The sequence below is a fragment of the Stegostoma tigrinum genome, chromosome 12 (assembly GCF_030684315.1).
Source record: "Stegostoma tigrinum isolate sSteTig4 chromosome 12, sSteTig4.hap1, whole genome shotgun sequence".
Lineage (NCBI taxonomy): Eukaryota > Metazoa > Chordata > Chondrichthyes > Orectolobiformes > Stegostomatidae > Stegostoma > Stegostoma tigrinum.
Genome location: NC_081365.1, coordinates 56,128,060 through 56,148,152, shown reverse-complemented (window position 1 = coordinate 56,148,152; position 20,093 = coordinate 56,128,060). Strand labels below are relative to the sequence as shown.

Below are 20,093 nucleotides of genomic sequence, written 5' to 3'. Positions count from 1 at the left end.
ATGAGCTTTGCCCTTCACACTAACAGGAACATATTGTCTCTGAACTCTTACTGTCTCATTTTTGAAGGTCTCCTACTTTCCAACCATCTCTTTCCTTGTAAATTGCCTCCATCAAACTACTATTAAAAGTATCAGTGATAATGGGAACTGCAGATGCTGGAGAATCCAAGATAACAAAGTATGGAGCTGCATGAACACAGCAGGCCAAGCAGCATCTCAGGAGCACAAAAGCTGACATTTCGGGCCTAGACCCTTCATCAGAGAGGGGGATGGGGAGAGGGAACTGGAATAAATAGGGAGAGAGGGGGAGGCGGACCGAAGATGGAGAGAAAAGAAGATAGGTAGAGGGGAGAGTATAGGTGAGGAGGCTCCCCTAACCTGTTCTTCCTCTCATCCATCCCTTCCTCCCACCTCAAGCCGCACCTCCATTTCCTATCTACCACCTCATCCCACCTCCTTGACCTGTCCCCGTTCCCTGGACTGACCTGTCCCCACCTATACTCTCCTCTCCACCTATCTTCTTTTCTCTCCATCTTTAGTCCGCCTCCCCCACTCTCCCTACTTACTCCAGTTCCCCCTCCCCAGCCCCCTTGCTGATGAAGGGTCTTGGCCCGAAACATCAGCTTTTGTGCTCCTGAGATGCTGCTTGGCCTGCTGTGTTCATCCAGGTCCGCACTTTGTTATCCTACTATTGAAAGTACTTGCCTAATACCATCAACTTGGCCTTACTCCAATTTAGAATGTTACCTTTTAGATTCAGTCTATCCTTTTCTATCATTACTTTAAAACAATAGAATTATGATCACTTGCCCTGCCTTCTTCCCAAGTGAAGGTCAAGTCTTGCTCCTTCTTGAGGAGGTATATCCACACACCAAATAAGAAAGCTTTCTTGCACACACCTAACAAATTTCCCTCCATCCAAACCCTTAACACTATGGCAGTCCCAGTCTATGTTTGGAAAGTTAAAATCCTTGATGTGTTGATCTTACACATATCTGAGATCTCCTTACAGTGTTGGAAGCTGAGGGTTGACCCTGCAGAGGTTTATAAAATCATGGAGAACACGGTTAGGGCTCCCCAGGATAGGGGACTCCAAAACCAAAGGAAATAGGCTTAAGGTGAGAGTCGAAAACCAGAGGACACAAGTTTAAGGTGAGAGGGGAAAGGTTGGAAAATGACCTGAGGGGTAACATTTCATGCAGAAGGTGGTGCATGTACGGATAAAGCTGCCAGGGGAAATGATGGATACGGGACCAACTACAACATTTAAAAGGCATCTTGATGGGTATATGAATAGGTAAGATTTAGAGGGATATAGGCTAAATGTTGGCAAATGGGACAAGGTCAGATTGGGATGTCTGGTCAGCACACAAGATTCGGATTGAAGGGTGTGCTTCCATAGTATATACTCTATTTGCTTCTCAATTTCCCACTGACTATTGGAGGGTCTACTGTACAATCCCAATAAGGTGATTATCCCTTTTTTTTAATTTCTCATTTCCACCCACATAACTTCACTGGATGTTCTCACAGGAATATCCTTCCTAAGCAATAACCGTAATATTACCCCTCAGCAAATACACCACTCCCCTCTTCTTTTGCTCCACTCACCCTCTCGATACTTCCTATAGCATCCATACCCTGTTCTATTAAGCTTCCAGAACTTTACATCACTGCGCCACATTTCTGTAATAGCTCTGTTATCCCAATCCGATGTCCTAAGTTCCTCTGCTTTACCTGTCAGGCCTGTTGCATTGAAATGAATGTAGTTTAATTTATCAGTCTTATCTCATTCTCTGCCTTGACTTTTTAACTTGCTTCCCTTATCTAACGTACCAGCCCCAGATTTATCTCTTTTCTCACTGTCTCTTTAGGTCCCATCCCACCTTTACTAGGTTAAAGCCTCCTGAGAAGCAAATCTTTCCACTAGGATATTTGTTTCTTCCAATTCAGCAACCTGTCATTCTTAGATAGATCATTTCTAGCTCAATGATCTAAATTGCTCCTTACACTAGCTTCTTAGCCACACGTTAATTTGCCCTATCCTCTTATTTCTACTCTCACTAGCACGTGACACTTGGAGTAATTGAGATATTAGTACCCTCGATACCCTATTTTTTAAACTCCTGTCGAATTTCCCATATTTTCTCTGCAGAACCTTATCCCTTTCTTCACTTATGCTGTTGGTACCAATGTGTACAACAACCTTCTGCTGGTCACTCTCCCCTTTCAGAATATTCTGCACCCTCTCAGAGCCATCCTGGACTCTACTACCAGGAGATAACACACCATGCCGATGCCCCGCTGACAGCTGCAGAAACATGTGCGTGTGCCTCAGGCGAGATATCGCTTGGAACCTGATATACCCTTCTTTACAGTGGTGTCAGCCAGGATACCAGAAAAGTGGCATTCAGTGCCAAATTCTGGAGAGGCCATCACTCCCTGATTTCATTCTAACCACCTTGTTCATTACATCCTCAAGCAAATTTTTTAAACATGTCAAACACCATTTGCCATTCATAAAACCACATTGACTTTGTTTAATGCTATTGTGATCTTTGAGCGTCCTGGCGCCATTTTGTAAGCAATGTATTCCACTCTACCACTTCTCCTTTACCTACCCTCCTTGGTTCATGACCAGAGAACTCAAATAAATTTGTCAAGCATGATGTCTCTTTCATAAAACAATGTCAGCACTGCATTATTGTATCATGATTTCCTAAATGTTCTGCTAATACCCAATTAATAATGGATTGGAGCATTTTCCCAATAAAAGATGTTAGGCCAACTGACCCCTAGTTTCCTGCTCTCTCCCTCCTTTCTTGAGTAAGAGAGTTACATTTTCAGCTTTCCAATCTGCTGGGACCTATTCAGAAGCTTGACAATTTAGGATGATTACAACCACAATACACATAGTTTCCACAGCCACTTTTCTTTATCAAAGCATAAGCAGACTGAGTTTCTTACAGTTCATACTAAACTCAGATGCTTAATTAAAAACAAAATCATTATAGAACAGGGGGATTAGAGAAAGTGAAGTTAAGGTACCAGTACTGAATGCCTATACCCATAGACCTGGAAATTGAAACAGTTATGAGACTAAGAGGCAGAGCAAAAGGTCAAATGGTTTTGTTGGAAAAAAACCCCTCTCTGCCCTATGTTTTAGTAATTTCAATCCTTAGTCTTCTTAGTTCTTTCATCCTTCAATTTGTGAAGACTGCTTTACTAGCCTTCCTATTTATGTAACTTCGGCCTATAAATCACCACTAGCAGGACAGACGTGACCTGAATTCAGTAACTTGGTTTATTAGATTTACATGAAGCTGTAACAGCACTGAAATTTATTTTCCTTGTTTTCTTGCTTGACACTTGTTCTAAAAAGACCCCTGAATCAAAAATAAAAGTAACAGGGCTGAAAGAAGTGTTTACCTCGCTTCTGAAGAAGAATGCTTGCTTGTCTACGTCCATTCCCATTTTCAACATAGCAAGAATAGTTTCCCAAGTCTGCATCCTGCACAGAGTCAATTAGCAGAGAAATGGAAACTTCTTTCTCCCCGAGGTGTTCCCTGAGAATTCTGGGTAAGGTAAAGAAAATAACCAATTAACCCAATAGCCGAGGCCAAATCCTCATACAATTTCTGCAACATTTCAAATAAATTTATATGGCATATGCGGTTCACTTTGCTGCATGTTATGCACATGGAAGTTGTACATCTAAGCATTGAAACAGTTTCTGGCATAAACTCATGCATAAAAGATTAACTACTGTGGGTGTCATTAATACTGCTGAGTTTATGTGTGAAAATTTACTGCTTGCAGGAACAATATTTCTCATGTAATTGTGCACTTGCAGATCTTCAAGAAATTGATTTGTTGTTTTAACCAAACATTCTCAAATGTGACGGTTCTTAAGAACTGACCGCATCAATTTGCATCATATTGATTCAGCCAATGAATGATCCCACAGCATTTTTTGTCAAAAATAAAACAAAGAAGATAAGAAATAGGAGCAGGAGTAGGTCATCTGGCCTGTTAAGACTGCATTGCCATTCAGTAAGTTCATGGCTGATCTTTTCATGGACTCAGCTTGACTTACCCACCATAACTCTTAATTACTTTGTTGTTCAAAAATCTATCTATCTTTGCCTTAAAACATTCAACATGATAGCCTCAACCGCTTCCCGGGGCAGGGAATTCCACAGATTCACAACTCGTTGGGTGATGAAGTTCATCCTCAACTCCGTCTTAAATCTGCTCCCCCTTATTTTAAGGTAATACCCTCTTGTTCTAGTTTCACCCACCAGTGGAAACAACCTTTCTGCTACTACCTTATCTATTCCATTCAAAATTATATATGTTACTACAAGACCACCCTCATTCTTCTAAATTCTAATGAGTCTAGTCCCAGTCTACTCAATCACTTGCAATAATCTAAACCTCTCAATTCTGGAAACAACCTAGCGAATCGCCCCTACGCCCCTGTGGGTACTGGAAATATGAAACAAGACAGAAATTACTGGATAAACTCAGCAGGTCTGGCAACATCTGTGCAGCAAAAGCGGAATTGATGTTTTGAGTCCAGTGAACCTTCTTCAGAACTTGAAAAGTTAACTCCGCATCTTCTCCACAGATGCTGCCAGACCCGTTGAGTTTCTCCAGCAATTCCTGCCTTTCCTTTGAGATGTCATTGTCGAGTCCAATGGTCTTGTGTTCATGGTCAACCTCTTATGTCACAATTGCAATGATGCAGTTTCAAATTGCAGTACATGATATCAAATTTGTACAATGCCTGATTTACTGAGCAAAGGAAAGACCTGTAACAGATTCATTTAAAAGGCATGTCGATTGTCGTGAATAGTGGACAATCCTTCTGCGTTTTAAAAAAAAATGGAATGACATCAATCACATGATGTGCATTTATTGGATCACCTAACCAGTCCGCTTCCCACTAATCCTGAACTGAAGATGCTTTTCTGAGAAGGTAGAAGAGGCATACACCCAATGGTAAATTCATAAATTCTAGCCTTATACCATCATTTGCAATTTTAACCCAGCCTAAGTGGGACAACTGGCATGACTTTCCTGCTAAATAAAAATAGTGAGAAGACTAGAACAAGAAAAGGCCATTTAAGGTCAAAGTTTTCACTTTGATTGTGGAGCCTCCCTTTTGTCACCCTTGATCCATTCCCATGAAACTGTCCCAAAGTATCTTCCCTATGACTTAAGTGGCAGCCCTCCTTTTGTGTCAGCTACTGTTGCCCAAACCTTGCTCCCACCTGGCAGCGAGGTGACAATTCTCAACCAGTTTAGGTGGAAAAGTGATTGGAAGCACAAAGCTGAGGACCAGGACTACAAACTGCCCTTGGTTCATGCAGGTGATGCTAGTTCCCTTTACTGCTTGCCCTACCGACTTGAATCTCAAACAGAGGTTCAATTTCCTCTCAGATTTAAGGCTATTCATGTGCTGAAATAATAAACAGCTCTTCAAGGAAGAACTCTTCAGATAGATGAAAACTTGAATGAAAAGTTTCTTTTTCAGGGAACAAAGAGTCTCAAATAATTAGTTACTCATCTTGCACTGTGTCTACAAAAGATCAGATTAGAGAAATGAAAAACAATGATAATTCTCATTGAATTTATAGCATTTACTTTCAAAACTGAAGTCCATTTTCATGCATAATAATAAAAGAAAAAAGATTGGGACATATCTGTGCAACTTTTCTTGCCAAAATTTAATCAGCCATAACTTGTGGTTACATTCATGATATGAAAAGAACGATGCTTATAACGTGTTCACATTTTCATCTACAGAGCACTGAAGGTATAACTCCAGGTCATAAAATGATAGCTTATTCTTCATTTTATGGATCTCATTGGTCTCTTTTATGAGGTAGTGACTGTTTCATGCATTCAAACCTTGCAATAGTACTTGGATGTGGTGCCACAGTGGCTATATTGTTGGGCCAGTGATTCATCGGTCTGGACTAAAAGCACAAGAGTTGGGAGCTCAAATCTCACAATAACAGATTGAAAATTTTAATTCTGCAGCAAAATATTTTCCAAATGATAAAAATATCTAGAGGTATCAAAAATAACAATAATGGTTGGATTATCACAAGAAGCCCAACTAGTTCACAAGTACCCTTGAGGGAAGGAATCCTGTTGCCCTTTCCTGTCTGATCCATACAAGACCTGAGTCTCATAGTGACTGACTTAAACAGGCTAACTTTGGATAGGTAACAAATACCAACTTTATCAATAACCCCATACTAATGCCATAATTTAGTATTTGATTGGCTTTGAGGACTCAATATCACCCAATGTGTTAACATTTAGCTACAGGGGACATGACGAAAGTTCAAATTACCTTATGTCACTTTCTCTGGCATGGTTATCATCAAGGTCTTCAATAAACTTCTCTCCCTTCATCCAATAAATTATAGGGCTGACCTCTCCACCATAACCAAAAAAGGCTCTGCAAGTCAGATTGGCAAAGATGCCTGTTGAACAGAAACAGAAAGACAGAAAGGTTTTAAGTATATATTGAGCATTTAATAAATTTTACATGATTATTTACATTGGTTAGAACCCAGTGTATTTGCTACACCAGAAGCAATATCTGTTTATGTCCTGTCTTTAATGTGGCAAAGCATTGCATGCTTTTTTTTGCGACCAAAATGCATTTAAAATCACTGCTATCTTTTTCCTTTTGACATGCTTGATGATTTTCACCAGCTACAGGAATATACTGGTGCAGCAGTGCCTTCATAATTATAGATTGTTAAATTTGGTTTTATTAAGGCACATTCAGCAATCACATTTAAACCTCATTGGTTCCTAAATGTTCAACGTTATTTGTGTTTAATCCTACATTTACCAAACATGTAGCAGCTGGTGCTGTGGCACTAGAATTTTGAGGTAGATGAGGAATCTCTGATGATTTTGGAGTTTCAGAAAGCTCCTTTTTGAAGTGTGTTGGTTTTTTTCCTAGGTTGCTTATTCACCGGGACCAGAATGGACGTACAAACTATTGCCTCTAGCTATGCGTACATTCATTTGGTCCAGTGGGTTAACTTGCAGGATTCGGTGCAGCACAACAGCTTCCCTGTGTCAAAGGACTCTGCACACAGGCTGAACTACATGGTATGTATCCTCCTTGCTTTGGAGAACCTTGAAATGAAGAATGTGCAGGTACAATACTTGGAGGCTGTTCCCCATGTGCTGGTATCTGCCTTACCTAAGCTGAATGCACACTAGTCTCAAATAATGTTACCTGCAATGTAGCTATATGCCTTTAACTTTTTTTGATCTGTACACCATTTGCTTGCTGTGAACTGCCTGTAATGCTCGTAAACAAAGCTTTTCACTGTATTTTGGTACACGTGACAATAAAATCAATCAACCAATCAGGTTTCTTTAAACCACCCAAAATCAGAAGTGCAGCATATGACTTTCAAAACAATGTGTGGATTCATTTCTGTAGTACATCCAGTGCAACTAATATGGATTCCATGGCACAGAAGTCACAAAACTGCAGCAGATTCAGGCCTAGAATTTGAAAACTGTTCCTAGTCTCAAATTTCAAAATTACAGTTTTACAGGAATTTTTCTTTTTGTGACAGTGAGTACCCTTCAAAATTGTATCATTAGCTATAAAATACTTTGGAATATCCTGAGACTGTAAACGGCACTAGGATTTCTTTTAATTTACAGGATGTGGGCACTGTTGGCCAGGCCAGTTTTTAATTGCCATCCTTAATTGCACAGGGGGCAGTTAAGAGACAACCATGTGGCTATGGTCTACATGTGACTCCAGACCCAAAGTACAAAATCTTTTTTCCCTTTCTATCCAATTAATATGTCACTGTGAGGATTTGATGGGGCCACGGTGTGTGGAATCTCGAGAGTGGTCCATTTCATGATGATGGAAAATATGTGCATATTAGATAACAGAGACTCAAAGCAAAAATCAATGATACAATGCTTGATAGTTTTTATTTCCATCACTCCCAAATACTTTCAACATATGTTTGTATGATATGGAAAAAAACTAATTACAAACACCTTTTTAAAATCTTAGCAACATTTCTTGATTTCTTGACTATTCAAGGAGTTCAGCTTGCTCTGTAAAACAGAGGTGCATAAGGCAAAACTCCTTGGAGAACGTTAAGTTGGAGAAATGCTCTTTAAAGACCCACTGTGGACATGGCCCCTTCCACAGTGGTCTCCTCTTCATTCTCATTCCAGCTGTTCAAGTGCATGTCTTTCTAACGAGCTAACTCTTTTTCATCCTCCACCCCACAAAAATTCAACACCAATAGAATCTTCTAAACACTAGATGTGAACGATCAACCTCAAAAACAAATCAATAAATAACAGTAAGTAGGGGAGAAGGCTTTTAAATAAACATTGCTATTTGGTCCTTAGCACCACAAGATGCTGTATTGGCTAAACATGTAGTGAGTCAAGTGCTAGCCCAGGTCAATATTGGAAAGGGCTGCCTTCAAGCATAAGATCCATGTTTCTATATTTTAATTGATTTGGTTAAGTTATTTTGTGATGTAACCCAGGTGCTTCCAATATGGTCAGTGCATGATTTGAGCAAAATGTGTGAGCATACTACTTAAACATCTAATTCTAATTCCTAGTTTCTACGTTTTTTTAAAAATTAAGTCTATGTGATGAGCTCATGGTAAACAGGTTCCAACCCCCAATTTGTTTTTGTTCCAGACAAGATACCCCAAATCGTTAAACTCTTTGGCAAGGAGGGATGAACTGCCTCTGGCCTTTATTCATTCACCTGTTTGTTTTGTCTCAGGTCAGCAAAATTCATTTTAAAACAGATCCCTTCCTTTGTGGACACCTTTCTCCCAGGTAATTACTGAATGTGAGAACTAGAGAGAATTTACTTGAGAAAAACAGTACGTATTCAACAGCACCCCCTGAAAAAAACGTGCGCGCTCGCGCGCACTCAAACACACTTTATACAAAAAAATGGACTGAGTTTTAGAATTATTCATGAAAAAGAGGTACTTGAACACTGTGGCCGATTGCAGTGGAGGCTACGGATAGCTTTGATGTCAAAAGTGAACAAGGTTACACAATCCTTAGTTTTGCAGTTTGGTTGAGATTCTGCAGTTCTGATTCCTTTCAACCTCATTTGAATTCCAGAATTCAGGGTGAAAGAGAGTTTTTTGTTACCTGTTTGCTTCAATTTGGCTGCTAGTTAGCTAGCCTCCAGCACTCTCGATATATCCACCGAGAACACAGGGGTTACTAGGGGATAGTCCTTCAAATGTAATCTTCACTGCATGTTCTCTCTCAATTCCAGGATGGTGGACACGAGAATGTTTGGTTCCACTAGCACACTCTAATTGAGTTGAAATTGGCTTTTAAACCTCCGTTCATGAGTGTTCTTCAAAGCGCTATAAAAAACACAAATTTTGTTTGCAGTTTGGGAAATAATCCACAGGGGCTTTGACTTGTTGTTGAACTGGGATGATTAGTCCCTCGTTACCTTTGTAGTCACAAGAGATCACAGCCCAGTTGGTTTTGACTTGTCTCTTGCCCCTCTTCCTGACTTTGAAGAGCGGTTGTCTGAAGTTTCCTTCAAAACCTGTGAGGCATTCCATGAGTCTCTGTCTCCTTTTCCCTCTTCAGACAGACATTTACAATCTGGAGCCATTTTTGGCTCCAACAGCACTCTCTTAAAAAAAACACTTTTGGAATTGCAAGTTAAAATGTCCTTCAAGATTTTGATCTGTAGTCATAACAAGACAAAAGCTAAGAAGAACTAAGAAGGCAACAAGGAATCTGTCTCTATCAATTCTGCAATGACAGAGAACTGTTCAACCAGCGCTGAACCAGCAGAGGATTATTTGATTTCCCATCAGCAATATTTTTTCTTATCAATAATGAAATTTGAAATTGGATTTGGAAATATTTCTTTATCTTTCAGTAAATGAGTCATTGCACATGTACTACCAGAAAGTTCTACAGGCATCAGTGTAAGCAGGAAATGCTGCATTAGAAGCTTGAACCTTACACTTATTGCATTCAAGCAATTCACAATTGATCCTGTTTTAACAAGCTTCAGCTGAATCTGTGAAGTCCATTAATTACTCCAACTAAATGTGCTAAACTGAGCGTTAACTTGACACAGAAACTCAGTTCGCCCAAAGCTCGCATTTTTTTTTTAATGACATATTATGACCAAGCTGATTTAACGGCTCAATGTGCCTTTGTGATTTTACTTTATATAAAATGCCTACTCATTGTAGTATACCAAAAATCATTTCTGCAGGTCAATGAAAGAGATGCCATGCAGAAATGTCCCCGTGGTGCTGAAAGGGTGAACAAGTAGGTACTGCATTCTTTGTATCCTTTCTTTGCATAAAGTCATCACTTTAAGCAAAAAGATAATCACAGCTTTTACAGCAGGTACATAAAATTGCAGCAAATATAAAATTAATCCTCATGCAAATGTTGCAAGACAATCAACAACACCAAAACCGCAGCACTGTAAATAGAGCTCCCAAATAAAAGCTAAATCAAAGTGACTGGCATAAACATTCAATATCAGCTTTCACCTTCTCATTGATGAAATGGAAGCATACGTCACAAATATGCGTCACATATTCCTCATGCATGCTCCCATTGACAAATAATTGGAGTGCAAAACAGCAGACATAATTTGTTTGGGGTAGGATAACTTCCACAAGTACTCTCTTCCAGCAAGAAAATATTCATAGCCAATTTCGTTCAGTTGATTTTGTGTACAGAACTTGTTAACTTTACACAAAATCCAACACGCTGTATAAACAAAATAAACAAGTACAGCAGTCCATTCTGGTGTTTCAGGCAGTTTATTCAACAATCTGACTGAGCTCAGTCCGCAATTCATGATCTCCCACAACACTTACGGTGCAGTCATTTACTAGGTGTGCATGTCAATATACTAAGAGCAATTGTTTTCTTTAAAATAGAGTCTGCAAAGAAATCGTAAAAGAAATGTTATGCTGCTTCTCCCAATCTCCTATGGCAACTCTACAGCAATCTCTTATGGAAAGTTGTCAACAACTGGAGAAACAGTAGACATTTCAACCATAAAACTCCATCATTTTAATGATTATCTACTCCCTTCTGAAAAGTCACAATGTTCAGTAAGCATTATGAAATTAGACAACAACAGCAACAATAATTTGCATTTATATAACATCATAAGAAAGGAAAATATTCCAAGGTGCTTCTGAGAAGCACAATCAAACAATAATTGCAATTCAATGATAGTTCCCAGGGTGTTAATAGTGGGGGATTCATTAATGCTAACTCCATTAAATGTCAAGGTCTGTGGTTAGATTTTCACTTATCGGAGGTGGTCATTGTCTGGCATTTGTACGGCATGAATACTTCTTACTATTTGACAGCGAGCTAAATGGAAGAGATTGGGGCCCCAGCAAGCACCCATCAAAGACTGCTGGACTTCTAACTGTGTTCCTTTATTTTTCTAGTTTTTATTAACTATTACCTTATTTCTTTATTTTCTATTTATTCTGTGAAGGTCTGTAACGCTTAACTTTTCAACTTTGATTCTTTTACTGCATTGTACCAAAGCATTCTTATACCTAAGTACCTTTGTACATAACATGGCGTCATGTGTGGTGACATTAGGCACTTTTGACTGTACTTCTGCACTTGAGTACACATGACAACAAAATCTAAATCTAAAAAAAATGAAAATATGTGGCTTCCAGACCTGGATATGACTTCTTATGGTCTGAAGCATACAGGGTGATGTCATTCCAAATTATCAGAGAGAAAATTAAAAGTTTGTTTTAAATTAAGGAAAAATTGGCACCAATAATTTTGATTTACAAGTTACTAGCCAATAATTCTGATTCAAAGCAAATGAATGATGATGGGATAGTGTACAGGGAGGGGCTTAGATTAGTTCACAGGAGTAGGCTATTCAGCTCTTCGAACCTGCTCTACCATTCATGGCATTAATTGTTGATTTGTGGCTTAACTCCATATGTCTCCCTTGGGCCAATATCTTTTGATATCCTTGCTAAGTAATAATAAAGAAAATCACTATCTCAGATTTAAATTCAACAACTGAATTAGCAGCAACTGCTATTTGAGAAGCCACCACTCCTCTTTGTGTGTGGAAGTACTTTTGAACATCTTTTATGACTGGTCTGGCCCTAATTCTTCAACTTTGCCGCCAGTTCGAGAATCTTCAACCAGTCATCATCTTCTGCTGTAGGCCAACAAAATCCATTTGACCAAGAAAGTGGGGAATTTCCAGATGTTTTAGAGATAGTACCAACTGCAGATGCTAGAGAACCTGAGATAACAAGGTGTAGAGCTGGATGAACACAGCAGACCAAGCAGCATCAGAGGAGCAGGAAGGCTAATCTTTCGGGCCTAGACCCTTCTTCCGAAATGGAAGGGTCTGAAGGGTTCTTTATATTTGGACTGCCTCACATATTGGTTGAAAGCAAAATGCTGTAGATGCTTGACATCTGAAACAAACACAGAATGCTGAGAAACTCAACTAATCTGGCAGTGTCTGTGCAGAGGGAAACAGAGTTAGTGTTTCAAGTCAGATGTGATGTTTCTTCAGAATATTGTTTCGCCTTGTGCTGACTGCACCATATCAAGGAGTACACCATCAAGAATTTAAACAAGCTCATCACTCAATGCTGCTTTGTCACCTGAATTGCTTGCACTATATAAATCCTCACTAGAATGAGCCAACAGGGCTTACCACTGAGACTCCTGTTTGGATCAGGCATATTCAATTCTATTGGAACAAAAAGGATAATTGAAGTCTGCTAGGACTGACTGAAAATTTGTTGAGGTTTCATCAACTTCTTGCCTAGAATGAATCTCTTTGGCAATGGGGCCTACTGTATTTAAGAAGGTACAGACCTTGTGCTGCTACTGCTTCAAAGAGAGACCTGAAACAAATCTGTTCCTGAGGAACTGCATTTTCCACAACTTTTATAATGGTTATTTCTGAGAAGAAATTTAAAAAATGGATTAGTTATGGAATGTTTCGAAGGCTATTGTTCTGGTGTACCGGCACACACACGCAGACCCTCTAGACATTGTCTCTGGGAGTGTTGACAGGTGCAATTTGCTGAGAAATACAATAAATGAGTATTCTTTCTGATACCGTTCAAAAGAACATATCTAGTTTCATATCTGACCCACAACAAGGGTCCCGAACTGAGAACGAAATAATCTCCAAGCAAAACAAGCTAATTCCCAGTCATGTGTCTTCCCAGCAGAGAGTCCAAGCAATTGGGCGAAACCCTATGACTTCTGAGAAATGCCTTGCCTTTCTTTACAAAGTATTAACATCCAAAGCGGTCATTTTCCTATCCCTTACATCACAGGTATTTCCAACAGAACCTGAAATAAATTAATTTTCCGACAATCCCACAAATATGTTAAATATGAAGCCTTCAAGGTTCTAACTTCCTGGTAGAAAACAAACATGTCACAGACGTCACAGTTACACAGCTTATTTCAGATGCTAATCTACATATTTATTACACCATAGATTCATTCTTTTTTAAAATTCGCTCATAGTATGAGGGTGTCACTGGCCAGGCAGCTTTTATTGCCCATCCCTAATTGCCCAGAGGGCAGTTAGCAGTCAACCATGTTGCTGTGGGCCTGGAATCACATCTAGGCCAAACCAGGTAAGGATGGCAGTTTCCTTCCCTAAAGAACATTAGTGAACCAGATGAGTTTTTCCAACAATCGACAATGATTTCATGGTCATCATTAGGCTCTTAATTCCAGATATTTGTTGAATTTAAATGTCAGCATCTACTGTGGTGGGATTTGAACTGAGGTCCCCAGAACATTACCTGGGTCTCTGGATTCTCAGTCCAGCAATAATACCACTAGGCCATCACCTTCCCCTTCTTCTGAAAGAGAAAAAGTGTATTTATTGTCTGTGCTGGATTTTGGAGAGAATAAAAGGACACTCAACTCTTAAGGTCAAGTAGAAATCTAAAATACTAGCTGAATATGGAGAAACAGGAATATTTTTGTATTTTTAGTTGCATCCAAGTAATGTTATCTTTCTAACTCAGTCGGCAGACCTTTTTTAGTCTGTTGCGCTAAGGCAGAATTCATTAGCTTGGATTTAGCTCAATGCAGGAAGTTTACAGCAGGTGCAGATGGTGGGCGAGTGAGAGGGGTTTGTTCAGGCTCATGGTAAATTAGGCTGACTCAATGGTTTTTCTTTTACTCAAACCTCATCCTCATAGCCCCTAATATTTCTCATCAAAAACTGAAGGGAAGTAACTACTGAGTCAGTAAACCCAAGTTAGGGAAAGTTTTGTGGAACCAGGAGAAACAGACTTGTTCCTCCCACATGAATAGCAAAAAAAAAACACTTTTTATAGATTATTTTGCTCCTGTGTACTCTTTCCATCAGTTTCACCTGACAAGCAGCTTCCTTACCCAGATCTCAGGATAAAATTTATCATTAGGGCAGGAAGAGTTTAAATCAGACGCATCCACTTTTGTATTTAACCTTGCAGCAAGATATTGTCTTATTCTGGCTGAACATAACAACCGTGGCTGAATTCGAGGTGACTTTTTCTACCAATGTTAACTAATTAACATCACATCCAAAATATGTAATATAAACTGCATTATTTGAAATATCTAGTTATACAATCTTCAGGAAGGGCCTCCAATCCCTCTTTCTAGTTGACACATTAACCTCTCTGCCATAGAGGGGACTATTCCATTTTAATGCTAACTGCTATGATCTAAGTGGCGCCTGTAGTACCTCAGGTCACTTTGCACCTGAAACTCCATCAATCCACATCATCCACAGCAAGGCTGAAGCACTATGCACAGCTTATAATGCTTCCATTGTCACTACAGAGGTGGGCCGGTGAATGAAGCAAAATTGTTGCAGGGTTATTCTTACTGTAGGTTCAAATGTATTTAGCCACAGCATACCTAGGTTCTAATGAGGAAATACCAACAAACCTGAATGCTGAGGGAGCGCTTTGAAGTAGAAAAATAATGAACAAAAAGAATCCAATGTGTACAAATTAAGGGAAAATTGAGAATTCCCATTTATTTGACATTGAATATGAACAAAATGAAATATTTACCTCACATTTCAAAACCAAGTTCCTCATTCATGGACAATATGTGCCCGTCAAAGTGTTGCTTGATGTCCATTCTGCTTTCTCAAATCAAGGGAACATTCTCCTCTCAGCTATTCAGCATCTTAACTTAGAACTGACTAATGTTCCTTCATTGCAACTGAGCCAAATATCTAGAAGTCCTCTTCTAATTAGTCTTGGATTCAAGAAGATAGCTCACTATTGCCTTTTCAATGGCAAAAGAGATGGGTAGCAAATACTTACCCAGCCCGTAGCACAGACAACCTGTGAACAACTTTTCTAAAGTTCATGCCTTAAAACTTAATGAAGCTGAAGTTGCCGAAATTGATGTTGGTCCCCTACTGACAAATAAATGGATCCATTGGGCAGCTGGTCAATGACAACATAATAAATTAACTGCTGTGCAGAGCGCGTAAACTTCTGACACTGGTGATTCATGGCCTCCACTAGCATTTCCTACAGCAAAGTTCAACAGAAGTCTACATTTAAACATTTAACAAAATGCCTAAATCTGAGAAACAGGAGTCTATCCTCTCAGTAATTACTGTGCAAGGCATGTAATTCTATTCACTACTCTGCCACTGTCAATGGCATCCTGCTTTTTATAGCAAACTGTTAATTTCCTGATGTCACAGGTCAGCAGGATTTTTGAACAGAGTGAAGAACACGCATCTGGCTGTAAAATTTAAATGATTGAAACAGGTGGCCGTCACAGAAAGTGTTAAAGACTACGGTTTTGACAGACAGCTCAGAAGCTGTAATAACAACTGTTTAGAGCCACCACTCAGTCACATTCATGTGAACATATTAATTAAGAGCAGAAGTAGGCCGCATGGTCTCTCGATACTGATTCACAATTCAATAAGATTATGGGCTGATTTGATTATTCCACATTCCTGCCTACATCCGATGGCATTTCAACCCCAAGTATCTATCCATCTTTGCTTTAAAAGTATTTAGGGACTTTGCCCTCCACCTCTTTTTGAGAAAGAGCGTTCTAAGATTCTTGACCTTCTAAGAATAAAAATGCATTATTTGTCTGAAATGCATGAGTCCTTACATTGAAACAGTGACACTGGTTCTAGATTTTCCCACCAAACAAAACATCCTTTCTACGTGCACTCTGACCAGACTTCTCAGAATACTAAATAAAAACCAAAAGTATTGTGAATCAGAAACAACAACAGAATGTGCCAGACAAGCTCAGAAGGTCTGGCAGCATCTGTGGAGAGAAATCAGAGTTAATATTTTGGTCGACCCGAAATATAAACTCTGATTTCTGTCTACAGATGCTCCGGCTATTGCTGAGCTTTTCCATCAATTTCTGTTTTTGGTTCTCAGGATACTATATGATTGAAATCAGTTGCCTCTTACACTTCTAAACTCCAATGGGCACATGCCTAGCCTGTTGATCCTTTAATCATAAGACATATTATCCATTCCAGGTATTAGTCTAGTAAACATTTCCTGAACTGCCTGCAACACATTTACATTCTCCCTTAAAATAAGGTGACCAATTCAGTGCATAACATTCCAGAAATGGTTTTGTCTCTGCTTTGTATTATGAGACATAATCTCCTGACTTTTCTATTCAATTCCTCTTGCAATAAACAATAATATTTTGTTACTTTTCCGAGTTACTTGTTACAACAAGAATTTTGCGATTCATGCATTAGGACATCCAGATCCCTCTGCATCTCAGAGCTCTGCAACCTTCCATTATTTAGAAAATTTGTCTTTTTTTTATTATTCCTGCCAAAATTGATATTTTCGCATTATCCACGTTACATTCTATTTGCCACTTCTTTGTCTACTCACTTAATCTGCCTTTCGCAATTTGTAGACTTCTAATGCCCTCTTCACAAATTACCATCTTTACGTCATTAGCAAATTTTGCAACCTTACTTTCAAAGCTTCCATTCAAGTCACTTATAAGAATTGTAAAAAAAATGTGAGGCCCCAGCACCAATCCTTGTGGTATACATTTTTTACATCTTCCCAACCAGAAAATGACCCTTTAATACCTACTGTCTGTTTCAAGTTAACTAGCCAAGGTTCCCCCTCGGACCCCTACTCAAGGAGCTTTTATGTGGTGCAATAACCTTTGATGTGGTACCTTAAGAACTGCATTTTTGGAAATCTAGGTACTGTAGATCATGTTACTTGTTCAAAAAAAAAATCCAATGAATTGGTTTTACCCAATTTCACTTTGACAAAGCCAAGCTGATTCTGCCTGATTACCTTGAACTTGTCTCAGTCCTGCTACAATATTCTTAATAATAGTGTCTAACATCTTGTTTTATGACAAACATTGAGCTAATTGGCTTGTAGCTCCCTACAGATGCTGGGATTTCCTGTATTTTGTTTCCCTCCCTGTTTGAATAAAGAAGTTACGTTTGCTACTTTTACATTTAATGTAATGCCACTAACAATTCTGATTTGGAATAATATTATTCCAAATATATATAGTTCCTTCACTGTCATTCGATCAAGAGCCTGGAATTCCTTCTATTGCAGCAGTGCGAATATACCAACACCACATGGACTGCAACGGTTCAAGAAGGCAGCTCACCACCAGCTTCTCAATGCCAGTTAGAGATGGCAATAACTGTAATAAGGATGGCCTTGCAGTAATGCTCAGGTCCCATGAATTAATAGCAAAAAAATGCTTCACTTATGTTGATCTATTAGGAGAACAGAAAGAATGGAGTCTATTAAGCCCCTGAGGCTGCTCTGTCATTTAATTAAATCATGTCTGATCTGTGCTTTGCCTCTATACCTCCTGATATCCTTACCTAACAAAAATCTATTGAACTCTTTGTGAACTTGTAAGCTGTCAATATGTGCTATGTGAATGTTCGATATATCACAAAAAATGGAACATATTTTGTTGAGGAATTTAGGTGAAAGGTTGAAGGTCCACAGGCCAGAATATCAACAGGATTGGAGTGAGCAGGACAAAAGATACAATAAGTTGCAAAGCAGTAATTGTGCAATGATATTCTTAGACTTTAAAAGGCCACTCATGACAAGGTGAAAAGAAAACTGAAGGTGTACAAATTCCATAGTTTGGAAGTTGTATAAAATAATCAATGCTCCTACTCTCTGAATAACCCTAATCTAACAATATGGGAAGACTAAAGCAAAAAAACATCAATATACACTTATGCATAAAGAGTTTTAGATATAGAGATCCTTTAAAACAGGATAAAGTAGTTTGTATTTGCGACAGATGAGCTGATGAATTTTGACTTAAATGATTGACAGAATTTGGGACATGTTGCAGAAATACAGATGAGAAAGGTGCATACGCATTATCATATGTAAATGAGCATAATTTCACACCTGAACTACCAGGTGTTCAATTCCAAATTAAGCAGCATTCAGCCAGGAGCTAGAAACTACTGCAATTTAAGAAAATCTGGAATGACAGATCACAGATCTTGGAAACATTGAAGGGTTTATAACATATTTCTCATCATTTCCTCTTTATGGGACTAGCTGCTCAAACATTCAGTAAATCCATCCCTGATGCAGGTTATTGATCCCAAATCATGGTCAGTTTTGTGAAAAAAGTGCATAGAAATCATCATATTCTAACCTGCCCTTTCTTTACAGCTCTTTGAGGCTATATGCAACTATGCAGCATTTTAATTGTATGAATGATGTCTGCCAAATTGCTGAGCAGCTTTAGCAGTTATTTGTTTGGGCCGTTTGTGGTTGTCAAAAATGTTATCTGTTGGAAGAAAACTGATAAGATAAATGAAATAAACAATAATCTGAATACCTCACCACGGTCTCACACCAGATGATAATGCTTATGGAGGCAATTGCACTCTAGGTTTACTGTCAGGGTCAACTTAACTGCATCAGTCATGTAAATACTGTGGCCAGGGGTTCTCATGCCACAGTGGGTTGCATGCCTGTCACTTAGCCAGAAGATCTGGGTGAGCATACGGTGTGGTCATAACCCAGCTAAGAAAGTTTGATGAGCAGCAGGTAACAATGGCAACAATGCCTGGTCAGCCATGCTTAATATGAAGTGGTGATTGGTAACTTTCCCCAGGCAAAAGACGAGCTAGAGGAAACAAATGTAAACATATGATTTGTCTGCCTTACACATCTCTAAATGTGAGAAGTCTTCCAAGTATTGACATGATAGTACTTACTTTTAAAATTATAAATGCTACGGCTCTACAGGAACAGTCAGATACTTGACGGCTTAATTGGTAATTAACTCATCTTCTGACTCCCCATTGCCTATTCGCATCCACAAGATACAGATGAAGGATATTCAATCATACTGCCACTGGTCTGGGTGAGTGGTGCTCCAACAATACTCAAGATGAGGTCTGGCACCATTCAACACAAAGCAACTCATAGATGACACACCATCCACCATCTCAAATATTGACTTCCCTAGTACCAGCACACAATGACTGCCATCTGCATCACCGTCAAAATGCACAGCAGAACTTGTTAAGGTTGTAATGCCTTGCCTGACAGTGAGTTGAAAAGTAACATAGCCCTCCAAGCTAAACAAAAATCTCTTGATCTCTGTCCTAAAAGGGTGATCTGTAATTTTAAAACTACGCCCCATAGTTTTGGATTGAGCCCCTGAAATAAACATCCTTTCCACATCCACTATGTCAAGAACATTCAAGATTTTAAACACTTAACAATCAAGTGACCCCCCATTTTTCTAAATTCCAGTGGAAATGAGCTCAGTCTATCCAGCCTATAGTCATACAACAACCTGCGCATTTCAGTTTGGAATTTCTAACAAACTTCTCCTGAAATACCTCCAATGTATTTCAATCCTTTGTTAAATAAGGAGACCAAAACTTTACACAATGTTTGAGACATGATTCACCAATGCTCTGTATAAATAAAGCATAACATCCTATCTTAAAGGGTTTCATTCCA

General features: G+C 39.0%; 1 protein-coding gene across 3 annotated transcripts in view; it reads right to left on the bottom strand.

Annotated features, from left to right (window-relative positions):
- Window positions 1-20,093, bottom strand: part of il1rapl1b (interleukin 1 receptor accessory protein-like 1b) — a 1,291,549-nt gene that overhangs the window by 59,441 nt on the left and 1,212,015 nt on the right. For all 3 annotated transcript variants that reach the window (XM_059650336.1, XM_048541139.1, XM_048541142.1), the window contains 2 exons: window positions 6,368-6,500; window positions 3,430-3,575 (listed from right to left, as the gene is read on the bottom strand). In XM_059650336.1, the coding sequence (XP_059506319.1) occupies window positions 3,430-3,575; window positions 6,368-6,500 (279 nt within the window). The remainder of the gene's footprint in view (window positions 1-3,429; window positions 3,576-6,367; window positions 6,501-20,093) is intronic.